General features: G+C 45.8%; 1 protein-coding gene across 4 annotated transcripts in view; it reads right to left on the bottom strand.

The window, feature by feature from the left end:
• The window catches only part of Nav2 (neuron navigator 2), a 343,708-nt gene that overhangs the window by 133,681 nt on the left and 195,911 nt on the right, over nucleotides 1-14,116 (bottom strand). For all 4 annotated transcript variants that reach the window (XM_055608371.1, XM_055608367.1, XM_055608368.1 and 1 more), the window contains 4 exons: nucleotides 11,902-13,000; nucleotides 8,405-8,517; nucleotides 4,579-4,687; nucleotides 2,331-2,720 (listed from right to left, as the gene is read on the bottom strand). In XM_055608371.1, the coding sequence (XP_055464346.1) occupies nucleotides 2,331-2,720; nucleotides 4,579-4,687; nucleotides 8,405-8,517; nucleotides 11,902-13,000 (1,711 nt within the window). The remainder of the gene's footprint in view (nucleotides 1-2,330; nucleotides 2,721-4,578; nucleotides 4,688-8,404; nucleotides 8,518-11,901; nucleotides 13,001-14,116) is intronic.

Here is a 14,116-nt window from a genome sequence, read left to right as displayed (position 1 = left end):
GCACGTGTGTGTATGTGTGAGAGAGGAACAGAGAGAGAGAGAGAGAGAGAGAGAATACATAGCTGTGCAAATGACAGTGTCAGGTGTCTGCTCTGTCATTCTCTGAGTGACACTCTCTTACTGAGCCCTGAGGTAGGATGGTAGATACCAAGCCTCTGTGAGGCTCTTTCCTTCTACTCCCCCACAGCACCAAGTTGAGCTCACAAAGCCATGGCCAGTTTTTTTATTTTAATTTTATTTATTTTTTTTTATTTTTATGTTGGTGCTGGGATTTGAACTCAGGTCCTCCAGCAATTACCCTAACCCATTCAACCACCTCTCCAGATCTACACCTATGCCTGTTTGTAGTTGTGGCTGGAGAGATGGCTCAGTGGTTAAAGGCACTGGCTGCTCTCCAAGGACTTAAGTTTGCTTCTCAGCATCCTTTGTGGATAGCTCACAACCATCTGTAATAGGGGGTCCAAGGTCCTTTTCTGACCTTTGCAGGCACCAGGAATACACATTGTACATAGATGTATATATGCAGACAAAAGACTCATGCAAAGTAATAATAATAAAAAGAATAGCAGTTGTACTATTTCAGCACAGCAATAAGGTGATGGCAAGATGGTGTAGCACCAGTATAGCACACTGGTGTGTCACCACTCAGGTTAAAGTAGGCTCTGGAACTACCTTCCCTGGGCCCAGCCTATCTCTCTCTCTCTCTCTCTCTCTCTCTCTCTCTCTCTATATATATATATATATATATATATATATATATAACCAATATATATATATATATGAGACAAGTTTTATGAGACAAGAGTTTCTCTGTATAGTCCTGGAACTCACTTTGTAGACTAGGCTGGCCTTGAACTCACAGACATATGCTTGCCTCAGCCTCCAAAGAACTGGGATTAAAGGCATGCACCATCACCACCCAGCTTTTTTTGTTTTAATCATATATTTTTAATTATATGTCTGAGTGTGTAAGCAAGTGAAAGCACCCACAGAGATTGAGGAGCTGGATCCTTTGGAGGTGGAGTTATAGGTGGTTGTAAGCCGCCTAACATGGGTGCTGGGAATTGAACTTGGGTCCTTAGGAAGAACTGTGCATGCTCTTAACTGGTGACTGTCTCTGTAGCCCTGGGCTCTGTCTCTTAACAGGTACATAACCACTTGTAAGTTATCTTGCCTCCCATTCTAATTCCAGCCAAGGACTATGACATCATTTACCTTTAAGGATTCTGTAATATGAAGCGAGGTAACACATGTAAGTACCAGTTCAGTATGTGGCACCCAGTGGGGGCTGTAGCCATTACTAACATTACAGAAACACCACCAGTTCTCCATCTCATGTCTACAAGGAACATGCATGCTTGTTAGCTCTGACTTTTCTTACTGTAAGTTTCATTGCTAGCACATTAAGGGTGAAAATGGCCTTAGAAAACTTTAGAGCAAGTCATCTGAATCGATGAAGTCTCAGGGAGGCAAAATAAAGAGATGTAAGTGACATTTACAGCATACCTCAAAGGGAAGCCACAAATAGGATACCTTCCCCACTCCAGCCCCCCTCGTACACGGGTACACACTCTGCTGCTTACAAAAGGGCCTCACATGCATCAGTCACAGAAGAACAACAGAGGAGGGAGCTTCGGCTTCTCTCTTCACCCATTCACCCATGTGTTCACCCATTCAGAGGTATCCATAAGTTCTGATGCACACTGCACTAGGAACTCAGAGAGCACAGGAGGATGGGGAGGGAAGACATACTATATCAACTCATCCTCAGGGCATCTTTAAACAGTGGTAAGCTTTGAAAAGAGCCTACTATGGGGTACAGATGTGGTGAGGACACTGGACAAGACACTCTTTCAAATGGAATGGGCAGTGGGAGGAAGCCCCACAGAGACGAAGGAGACAGAATGCAAGTCCAGAAACAGTGCTAAGATGGTGAACTAGAAAGAGGTCATGGAAATGGAGGATGGAGGGAGGAGGTGCAGCAGAGGAGAACAAGGTGGGAAGGTGAGGGAAGATGCGTGAGCCCTGAAAGGAAGGAAATAGCCAGGTCACAGAAGCCCAGGGAGGCTGGGTTGCTAGTCAGGCAGTTATTCAGAGCACAGCTGGCATAAGGGACCCAGGCAGCAGAAATGCTTACATAGTGAAATTTTGTGGGTCCCCAGCTGAGTCTGTCTACCTGATCTATTTGAATCACAGCCCAGCAGTGTTTCCCATGATACCATGGAGCCTCTGGCAGTTGCAGATGAGGCAGCCAGCACCAGCTCTAGCGACCCCTTAGTACAGCATGCAAAAGAGATGGAGAGGCCAGACCTTCTCATTTGTTCACTTACCCGCTCGTGATGTCATCAGTCCGGATGTTCTTGCTCAGGACGTCCCCATCACTCATGTAGCCAGGGGCATCCATGCTGATGCCTTCCAGGTCTACTTCATCGCCTGCCTTGTCTGAGACATCCACGTGGCAGAGGCTGCTTCCCCTGGAGGCCAGCTGCCTTCTCAGAGGGGCAGAGTACACATAGCGGCCTGCTTCGGCACTTATGAAGCGGCTGGCGTTGGCTCGAGGTGGGTACCCATTGCCCATTGAAGGGGCATCTCCTGCCTGGAGCCGGGGGCTGGACTGGCCGAGTCTCCAAGAGAGAGGAGTGGGCCTGCCCGTCAGGCTGAGGAGGCTACGGCCACTGATCTCTGTGGTGACGTTGGTATCAAACGTAGTTTCTAGTGTACTGAAAATAGAAAACCATTGGGGTTAGTCACCAATGTGCTCTGCAGGCTAAATAGTTTTCAAATGTTCAGCATTGAAAAAAAAACAAAAAACAAACCAAAAAAAAAAAAAAACACGTCTTATTTACAAAGCAGGATAAAACAGCAGGTACCAAGCACCACCTGGTGTAGTTCCTTTATTAAGAAGCAAAAAAGAAATGAGGCATTTACCTACACCTTCTGAAAATCCCACTGGGGATGTTCTCGGTTAAAATGCCGTGTAAGATACTCTTCACTGACTCTTTAACTAAACACAAGCTGCAAAGCCTCATTCTGCTAGAAAACTGGAATCTTCTTTCCAGTTCAGGAAAGGAAACAGAAAATGCTGAACTCGTGAAGAAGGACAAAGGACCCTCTGACCCACTTGTTCCAGAATGCTCTGTCACCATTTCTTTAAAGGTTAGCTCCAGCAGCCCGCCCTGGTGCTCCTAATACCACATTTCACATCCCCTCTCCCTCCCTCCCTTCCTTCCTCCCTCCCTCCCTCCCTCCCTCCCTAACATTCTAGGGTAAATGTTGGTAATGAGGTGCAAAGAGGAATGGTAGAATCACGCTTACTAATGAAGTTACAGGACCCAACATCAGGATCCAAGTCCTTCAAACACCTGAAGGGTTAGGAAGGCACTTCCTGCCAAAGTTGGGGGCCCGTGGTGTTTTCGTCCCGTCCCTTGTGCCCAACCCTTGTACCCTTGGGTTTTCCTGAAGACAGAACCCACAGTGGCTAACTAACCCTGATCTGCCAAGACTCACAGTGGTGGGTTTGACAGTTAGTACTGATTGTGAGCCTGACAGGGTCAAGAATCGCCTAGGAGAGAGCCCTCTGGGCACGTCTGTGAGGGAGATTCTAGAGTGGGTGACATGAGGTGGGAGGACCTTTGCTGAATGTGGGTGGCATTAACTCTATGAGCTGCTGGCCCAGGCTGAATACAAAGCTGACGGCGAGTGGAACACCAGCCCTCATCTGTCTCTGCTTCCGGACTGTGGGCTGATGCCTCACCTCCCCCACCATATAGATTATATCCCCTCAACTAAAAACCAAAGCAAACTTCTCTTTTCCTAAAGTCACTTTCCTTAGGTTGCAGCAAGAGTAACTGATACAGCGGGGGAAGCCCCACATTTCCTCCTTTTATACATTTCCCAAAGAAACTGAAACTGGAGAAGCAACAGAGAACCCTTGGGAGCCCAGTGGGGTAGCCAGGACTCTTTGATTTTCAAAGCCAAAAACAAACTGTGAGACCTCATTCTGCCAAAATCACAGAGCAGTGCCAGCACTGCATCCTCAACGGTCTGCGGAACAATGAAAACAACCAGAGATCCCTTCCAACAAAACCACAGTTTAAGCAGAGTGAAGTTATAAACACTTTTCCTCATCTTTCATACATAGGCATGACTAACACAGTCGGTGTTGTGTATCGGAAGACCTGGTAGGAATTCAAGTTACTCAGTTTGTCACACGGGTCAAACACAGTTCACCTGTTTCTTGTAACGGCTTGCTGTAGTTTTGAAAAATGCAAGTAAAATAAAGTTTAAATGGAGCCGGGGCAGTTTCCTCTGGGCAGTGAACTTAGAAACCTTCTGCTTTGAGCTGTCTACATTAATTTTTACTCACTTCTGTATGTTGTCTAGAATTCTTATAAATTCTAACACACTTGGGGACGAGGTTATTTATTTCACTCTCAACCGAACCACCCTGCGGATGGCACAGTGCGCAGGAGAGAAGCAGAGTTAGAGTGAACTACCGGCAAGCTCTTTCAGGAGGAAAGCCACCTCTACCATTCCTGTGCGTAACCTGAGTTCCCCGCAAACCGGACATGGTCATACCTGTGTGTAACCTGAGTTCCCCGCAAACTGGACATGGTCTCTTCTAAATTCTGCCGTAGGTCTGCGATGTTCTTTACTGTCCGCAGCCGCCGAGCCTCAGGGTCTTCTGCTGGAGAAGCAAGGGTTAAGATCAATCTAACTCCACTAGACCATGAGGTTCTTAAGAACAGCAACCAGGTCGGGGACTATGATGATGCTGACCTATGTGCAGTTTCTGAATGGCTGGAAGGATGTGGACGGATGGGTAGATGGATGGATGGACGCATAGATGGAAACCTGCATGCCCGTCTGTTTGTCGGACTGTGCATAGATGGATAGATCCATACATGATATACAGATGTGTGGATATACACACACAAACATATACGAATGTATGTATGTATGTATAGATAGATATCTGTAAGTCTTTCTGTTTTTCTGTATGCATAGATAGATAGGCAGAAACATGCATGCATGGATAGGTGGATATACATCAATTCTTGTAGGTCAGTCTGTCTGTCAATTTGCACAAATGAATGGATGTCCAAATAAAGGGGTTAAATCCAAAGAGATTTTTCTGCAGGTTTCCTCTGAAGATATGTAGGCCAGAGATGACCATGCCTCCAGGACCACTTTCTGCCCATAAGAAAATACGAATGTCCCTTTGTTTCTCTGGGTTATACATGTACCTTACGAAACCACCTGTGTTTGTGCGTCACTGATAACCTACAGTGGAAGGCTTGCCTCCGCCTTGCTTCCAGCCTGTGCTGTAAACTAGCAGCTGCCTGGTCTGTGGTGAAGAAGCTGGTCTTCCTCACTTTCTAATTCCAGACCTCTTAAATGAGCATGGCCATAGTACCAGTCTCCAAAGAGAGTTGTGGGGAACACATGGGCTATCGCTTTCAGTACTCTTTGCCCTTGACAAGCCCTTGACACATGCCAGCAAGAACCACTGAGGAGCAGCAGAGCTGTAGGGCAAGGTACAACCTGCATTCCTACGTCTGAGTAGAACTCACACCGATCCCAGTGTCATAAGAAACACATCACAGCAGGCTAAGAAGCTGTGTGCCTCTCGAGACAGCCTTGCTTTCAGTTCTTTAGCTACGTTTTTTTTTTTTTCATTTGGTCTTACAGGAAGATAAGGAAAGGGGAAATAACTACAGTAAAGATTTAAGAAATAAAAGTATGTTCAGGAGAGATGGCCAAGCAGTTAAAAACATTTTGTTGCTCTTGCAGAGGACCTGAGTTTGATTCCTAGCACCCTCATGATAGCTTACAACCACCTACAACTCCAGTTCAAGGAGAACTGATTCCCTCTTCTGGCCTCTGCAGGCATTCATATGGTACACAGACATACATGCAGGCAAAAACATTCATTACACATAAAGAAACCTGAAAGAGAAAAAAAAATAGTATTTCCCTCCTTGTAGCAACTTCAAGGAGAGCTTAGATCAGAGACTCACAAGGATCTTTAAATGCCTGCAACTCTTTTCAAGGAAGAAACAATACCTTAAAAGAAATCTCCGTGTGGTAGAATAGAACACGTGACAGGACCAAGTAGAATTTACATTATGCACTAAGTAGAACTCCCAACCACTATTTTTAATGGAACAACTGTCATCCAAGAAATGCCATAAAATTAAGCTTTTCCCCTGATACAGGTACCAGGCTCCTTGGCCTGGCAGTGGGAGTGGCGGGAGTGCAGGGGTAGAGAAACGATAACCACGTGGTTATTTTAGAAGAAATTTACTAAAGCAAAATGTCTACTCTGAAGGTATAGCTGTTTTCGGTTTTCTACTTCTTTTAATCCAATGAAATTTGGGAAACATTTTCCTCTTATCTGAACTGTGCTCAAACTTGAATTAACCTCCAAAGTGTTTAAAGAACATACACACATACACACACACATACATACATACATGTTTGTATGTGTGTGTATGAGACTTTGAACTGATCCTTTTGCCTTTATCTCCCCAGTGCTGGGATTACAGGTGTGTGCTACCAGGTTTCTGTGGTGCACGAGATCGAATCTAGGGCTTCATGAATGGTAGACTGGATTCTATCCCCAGACCTAGAGTGAAGGTCTATGTGTCTATCCTACCTTCTCCCAAGAGCCTTAAGGGAATGTGACTGCATCACCCTCATGGGCTGTCAACCTCTTTCATTGCAGCATTTACTCGACATAAGATTCTAAGGCACCAAGGCTTTGCATCACTCTGGACGGAGCAGTGAGGCAGAGATTTTATTTAGCTCATTTCATCATAAAATCTTGCCTTACAAAGAGGGGTGGTGGGTTGGAGAGATGGCTCAGCACTTAAGAGCACTGATCGTTCTTCCAAAAAACTTGGACTCCATTCCCAGCACCCACATGGCAGCTTACAACTATCTGTAACTCCAAGATCTGACACCCTCACACAGATATACATGCAGGCAAAGCATTAATGCACATCAAATGAAAATAAATAAATTATATTAAAAATAGTGTTTAAAATTTTTTTAAAAATTAAAGTAGGAGCGGGAGTACGGCCAGAAAAATGTCTTAACAGCAAAAAGCACTGGCTGTTCTTCCAGAGGACATGGGCCCACATGGCAGCTCATACCACTTGTAACTCCAGTTCCAGGAGATCCAGTTCTCTCTTCTGGACTCCACAGGCACCAGGCACACATGTGGTTAATGTACATATGTACATACACATTAAAACTATATTTTTAAAAAAGATTCATAGTTCATAGTTAGGTTGGTGGGGGAGCTCACAGGTAGGACATACCCAAAGTGAATTCTAATTTCTGGTTTTCTTCATCACCTCATGTTACATTGTGGGTGGGATGGAGAATCAGTGGATAAAGTGCTTGTTGTACAAGTGTAATGACCAGAGCTCGGATCCCACAGACTCACAGAAAAACCAAGTCTATCATCCCAGCACTTGAGAGGCAGAGGCTGGGGATCCCTGGGACAAGCTGGCTAAGCTAGACAAGCTGGAATCAACCAGTGAGCACTGAGTTCGGTGGGAGACACTGTCTCAATAAATAATATGGGGAATGATCATGGGAGGAGCCTGGTATCAACTTCAGGCCTCCACATACGTGTGTTCACCTGCACACACACTTGTGACCACATTCATGCACTCCACATATGAACAAACACAAGCACTGCGATGGTACAACATCAACATTGGGTCCCTGGAACTAGAGTTATGGATGGTTGTGAGCCACCAATGGGTCCTGGGAATCGAATCCAGGGCCTCTGTGAAAGCAGCAAGTGCTGGTAACTGCTGAGCCATCACTCTAGTCCTACATGTCATGATCTCTTCGGTTAATGGCAAAAAATGAAAACATGTTTTTAATTTGGGCTTTCACAAAACTGAAAACAAATCCAGTATTTTAGATTTTTTTTTTTTTTTTTTTTTGGTCAAAAAGCAACTTCATATGAAGGGCAAGCAGCGTGACTCAAAGTTAAGCACTAAGCCTGGCGAGGTGGCACACGCCTTTATGGTGTGCACACTTTTAGGTGCGGCTCTCAGGAGGCAGAGGCAGGCAGAGCTTTGTGAGTTCAAGACTAAGGGAGTCTAGGACAGAGAAACCCTGTCTAGAAAAAAAAAAAAAGTTAAGCACTAAAGTAGTCCTGGGTCCAAATATGGGATGCACTCACAAGTAAGAGATTTAGTAACAGTTCTGGGAAGGAATGAAAAGGTTGTGAGTGAGAAAAGGGAGAAAGAGAAGAAATAAACAAACGGAAGAGAGCATTTTTGCTTCTGCTCAGCATCTGCATCACTGTGGAAGCCTGCCTGGCAGGTGCTTTACGAGGTCCTCCTCACCAGCCACCACACAGTCCAGGGCCCATACTTACCCGTGAGCTCCTCCAGAGCAGGCTGTCCACTCTTGGTGAAGTGGCTGGGCTCCAGGCTCACGCTTGCAGAGCTGGACTCGGCAGTGACATTCCCTTCGGTGTCCGTCTGGGACCTTTACATACAAATGAGAGCAAACACAATCATCAGGAGCGGCAACCGTCACATCTGAGCCACTGGCAATGGCCTGCTAGAACTGGCCAGAAGATTGAGTCTAAAAAAATTCAACAGCCACGCGTGGGGAACTCGATTGAACTCGGAAAGATGAAGTATTCAAAGCCCAAAAGGAGCCATTTCTCAAGGAGAGTCCAACCAGACACATGCTGGAGGTTATTGGGTGGTTTGGGCATTCAAATTTATATCAAAGAGTAATGGGTAGGTAACCACAGCACCAGCAAGCAAAGCATAAAGAAGACTCCGCTGACAATCCCTTTCCCCCCAAATGCTCCTGACAGGGCTTTCTCTGAACAGTGTGAGGAGGTCAGGAGTAGGTGCCAAGCAGCTGTGTCTGCCCTCCAGCTTTCTGATTCACAGCTCAGATCCTCTGACATGAAAGATCTCATTGACTGTGATTTCAACACATGACTGAAATGTGTACTTTCCCAACCCTTCCTTCATGCCCTTTTGTAGTAAGAATTTTGGTGTCTTTAAAAACACAGTTGTGTTATGTGAACATGTTTTTGTTTTAATCCCAGGTGTGGGATACAGGGCTGCTTCAGACTGTCCACAGCCATTACCTACGATTACCTCGTGCTCTGGCAGGGGTGTGATTCTGCCAGCTGAAGATAATTTAAATTTTTTGGGGGGGGGGACCTCTAGAGAGGGTATAAAAAGACCAGTACTCGAAGAAAGGAGACAGGGCTGTTCCTCCTGCTGGTTCCTCCTCCTGCTGTTGCTGGTTTATCAAGTGGTGGAGAGAAAAGGGACAAGAAGTTGAAGATTTCCTGCTGAGAGGAAGATTGGACTTCAAGGAACTCAACATAGCTATCCAGCAAGAAGTAGTCTAGAAAGACCTCAGTGACCCCTCTCCCCACTAGCCTTCTGTCTCTCCTACCTGGGCCTTGTGCATGTATTGCATGTATTCTAGCACCTTCTAGTATAGAGCAATAGCCCCACCCACAAGAATGTGCCAAAAATATAGATGTACTGTGGGAGATAAGCTGGTAACTTCAAACCACCCACTGCTGTTTTTTCTTTTTCTCCCCAACTGAAGCCATCTACTCCTAGTTCCCATAGCCACCCCTTTTAAAGGTCTATCATTAGCCCAGTGTTCTTGTTTACCACACAGCCAGAGTCTGAACCTTTGTTAGGACTTATAAATGCCCTAAAACACCTCTAGCTCAAATATTATAAGTGAAAGTCAGAGCTGGAGAGATGGCTCAGAGGTTAAGTGTACTGGCTGTTCTTCTGGAGGTCATGAATTTAATTCCCAGCAACCACATGGTATCTCACAACCATTATAATGAGATCTGGCGCCCTCTTCTGGTGTGCAGGTGTACATGCAGACAACACTGTATACATAATCAATAAATCTTTAAAAAGAAGTCAGGCAGGTATACAACTAGACTATAAATGTACTGCTAAAGGTTTACATAGTATTTTTTAAATTAAATTTTCTCTCTCTCTCGATGGGGGTCTCTCTACATGGTTCTGACTGTACTAGAACTCGCTCTGTAGACCAGGCTGACCTTGAACTCAAAGAGATCTGCCCACCTCTACTCCTGAGTGTTGGAATTAAAGATATGCAAATTACTCAAGTATTTAAAATTTGTGAGACTTTGGGGCTGTAGAGATAGCTCAACAACTAAGAATGCATACTTCAGCTGGGATACAAAATGAATAAACTGTAATTAAAATAAAAAATTAAAATTAAAAAAGAGCACATACTTCTCTTGCTGAGGCCCCAAGTTTAATATCCAGCACCCACAAAAAGTGGCTCATGATTACCTGTAACTCCAGATCCAAGGGATCTGATGCCTCTGACCTTCATAGACACCTACATTCACATGCACATCTTCACCCATGTACACATAATTAAAATTAATAAAAATAACTTTGTAATTTGGGTGATTCCATACAAGAAACCACCTGAATTTCTGAAGGAGGGGAGGGAGGAAAGGAGGAAGGAAGGAAGGAAGGAAGGAAGGAAGGAAGGAAGGAAGGAAGGAAGGAAGGAAGGGAAGATGGATAGATGGCTGGCTGGCTGGCTGGCTGCATCTGGGAATTCTGAGCTCAGCCTTGTGGGGCGCCACCTGCTGGGGCTGAGCAGTGGCTGTGCCCTCTAGAGGAGCAGGGCACTTGCAGCCCTGTACTGAACCTGCGATCATCCCACACAATGCAACAAATCCTGGCTGAAACAGGTGGGCTTAGACTTGAGGCTACTGAATGCTGTCAACTACAGTTCTTTTACTGTACATGTAAAGATTTCTGCTGTAAAAATGTTTTTATATTTATTTTACATTTATGACATGTATGAGTGTTTTGGCTCCATGTATGTATGTGCAACATATGTATAGCACTCACAGAGAACATAAGAAGGTATCAAATCTGAACTAGAGTTATAGATAGTTGTGAGCCACCATATAGAGTCCCTGGGGACCAAACCCAGGTACTCTACAAGAACAGCCAGTGCTTTCAGCCATCTCTGCAGCACTGAGAATCCTAAACAGAGAAAGTAAGACAATATGATCCCTGTAGTTAGACAGACTCAGGTTTTTTTGTTTTGTTTTGATTTTTCTTTTTTGAGACAAGGTGTCTCTGTGTAACCCTGGCTATCCTGGAACTTGTTCTGCTTCTGAGATGGGAATGGGGCAGCAGACTTTATCCTAGTATATTTCTTGTTCTAGAATGGACTTTGTCAATCTTTTGTTGTTGTTTGAGACAGGTTTTTTGTTGTTGTTGTTGTTGTTCTGTTTTGTTTTGTTTTTGTAGCCCTGGCTGTCCTGGAACTCACTATATAGATCAGGCTGGCCTTGAACCTGGAGATTCACTTGTCTCTGTCTCCCAAGTGCTGGGAATAAAGGTATGCACCACTACTGCCCTTGTCAATCTTTTCTCTTCCTCATTTATGCCTTCTTAGAAAGCCCCAGCAGGTAATACGGACTGTGAGACCCCTCAAATCCCGGGCCAATGCTACCATAAGAAAGCTTATATAGCAGAGCCATCTTCAGTAAACTTAGTATAGGTTATAGTTCATTTTGGAGTATAGGTTACAGTTCATTTTGGGGGACACCAAAATGGCCACCTTGCATATTCAGGCCCACATGCATCTAGTGCTTCTGAAATGCCCTGATCCCCACACATCTGGTGAAGCCTTCTTATCCTGGAGTCAGCCTGAAATGTCCCCTGCCTTGGCACTGTCTTGCTATAGTGGTTGCCCACTTGAGTGCACTGGGATAGAACTGTGCATTATTTTGGCTGTCCGCTCACACGTTTCTGGACCCTGCACTGGCAGAGCCAGCAGCTGGGCTCTTTACCCAGGATAGCAGGGGCTGCCTACCTGTACAGGAAAGGTGCAACCGTGGCTGTGTTGGGATGGCTGTATTGCTGCTGAGGCTGAGGTAGCTGAACACTGACGGTATTGCTTCCAGTGGTCTGGGTGGTCCCGGCGGAGCCGCTGACAGTTTGGCTGCTAATGCTGTGGTTCAGAGTGGTCCCCCCAGGGCCTTTTCCCTCCGAGGATGCCAGGCTGGAGGAGGAGCTGGAGTGTCTGCTGTCCAGCTGGGACTTCTGGGGAGGGAGCCCTGAGCTCAGCTTTGCTCGGCTCCTCTCTCCTTCCTTGGGAGGTACAGGGGCACTTGGGGACTTCCCAGGCGTGTTCTTCATTCCTGGTTTTGGTATGCCGCTGTGTGATGGAGCTGTGGCCTCCTTCTTGATGCTGTTGAGCTTGCCCCCTTTGGGGATAAAGCTGGCAATCTTAGAGGACTTTTTTGGCATCTCAGTCACAGCCACCCCACTGAGCTCTTCCTTGGGGTCTTCCTTGAGGTCAGGCCTATCAATCATGGAGACTCTCTTGGTGAGTTCCTTGCCCTTCTCTTTTTCCTTTTCCTTCTCCCGCTGTTGTTTCTCCTTCTCTTTCTCATTGCCCTTTGGGGAGCTCTTCTTGTTGGTGAGTGCCCTGCTGAAAGTCCGCTGTGCAATGCCCTTGAGTGCAATCTTGGGGCTGCTGGATGCAGGGCCTGCAGTTGAAAGTGCCCTGTTAGCAGCCTCTAACTCTTCGCTCTCTTCAAAGCTGGGCAGGATCTCCAACCGCTCACAGCTGGTGTCCCGGGATGCTGAGGCCTCCCCTGCCTTAGAGCCCCCCTTACTGTTGAAAAGTTTGAGCTTTTCCAACATGGATTTCTGATTGTTGGGAGCAGGCTTCATGGCTTCAGGTGTGGGCTTGGGGGCTTCAGGCCCAGCGGGTTTGACAGAGAGCATGGATGACGTGGCACTATGCTTCACACTGAGTGACTTGCTGCGCCAGGGCTTGGAGGTCATGCTGGGCTGGGGGATGGCTGAGGTGGAGCAGTTAACAGGGATGGAAGGGTTGTTCTCCAAGGAAGCAGGGACATTTTCGCTCATTCCGGGATGGGAGGAGGCCGAGCTTGCCAATGGTTCTGAAGAGACAGAGAAGGGAAAGGGACCTGAATCATATCCACTGAGCTGCTCTGAAGATGCAGGAAGGTCAACCATGGCTACCCAGGCAGTCATTCCCCTCTCATATGCCCTGAGATTCCATTCCTGGAGGTGTGGATTATCTGTGGTTAAAATTTAAACCCAGTTCATCCTCTTGTCCTCCATCATGCGCTGTTCACACGGCACCTCCCCCAGCCCCACCACATCTTGGTTGTGTCTGCTCTGTAAACACATGCCAATCTTAACAGTAACATGCAGAGCTCAACTAAAAATGTAAATAATCTACCGAAAAGGAGAGAATCCTTTACCATCACCACCACCTACCATTCCTGTGGTGTATGAGGGTGCAGGAAAGAAATGATTTGAATTATTTAACCCAGAATTCCACTTATGCACAACAATCAGGAAATATTCTGATTGTTTTAGGAGACAACTTATCATAGATATTAAAATACAGCAAACCAAAATAAAAAATGAGAAACTAGTAATTTTAAATAAAAAATGTATCACTCAAAAAGAAGTTGCTACTTCCTATCAAAACTTGTAAGATTTTTCTATGCTGGCTCTTTTCTTTCTTTTTTTTTTCCTGACCTGGTTTCTCTGTGTAGCCCTGGCTGTTCAGGAACAGGCTGGCCTTGAACTCAGAGATCTGCCTGCCTCTGCCTCCTGAGTGCTGGGACTAATAGCATGAACCACCATGCCCAGTCTAAAGAATTTCACTTTGTCCCATCCTGTTTGGAAAAACAGATGAGGAGATATGTAGTTGCCTTCTCTGCATTCACATGGGAATTGACAGTGGAGAGAAATGAGGAGGAGTTCTTTCCTGTGAACACTTAAAACCCACACATCTCCAGATGAGCGTGAACCACCAACCTTAACAGCCGAGTGCACTGGCCAGTTTGTCGATGCAGATATTATGCTGGCACTTTCAAAGGCTTACCAACAAGAGAGGCTTTAAAGACCCTTTTTACTTAAGACCACAATCTGAGCACCAACCCCCACCCCCAACACACACACAAGGCAAGAAAACACAGGTTATCTGAAAGTCAAGGCTTCCCCTTTGGCACTCAATGCATGTTTCCTTGCCCACAGTCTGT

Source organism: Psammomys obesus, unplaced genomic scaffold (genome assembly GCF_907164565.1).
Source record: "Psammomys obesus unplaced genomic scaffold, mPsaObe1.curated_primary_1811, whole genome shotgun sequence".
Classification (NCBI taxonomy): domain Eukaryota; kingdom Metazoa; phylum Chordata; class Mammalia; order Rodentia; family Muridae; genus Psammomys; species Psammomys obesus.
Note: the sequence above shows the minus strand (reverse complement) of the source record. Positions and strands in the feature narration are given on the sequence as shown.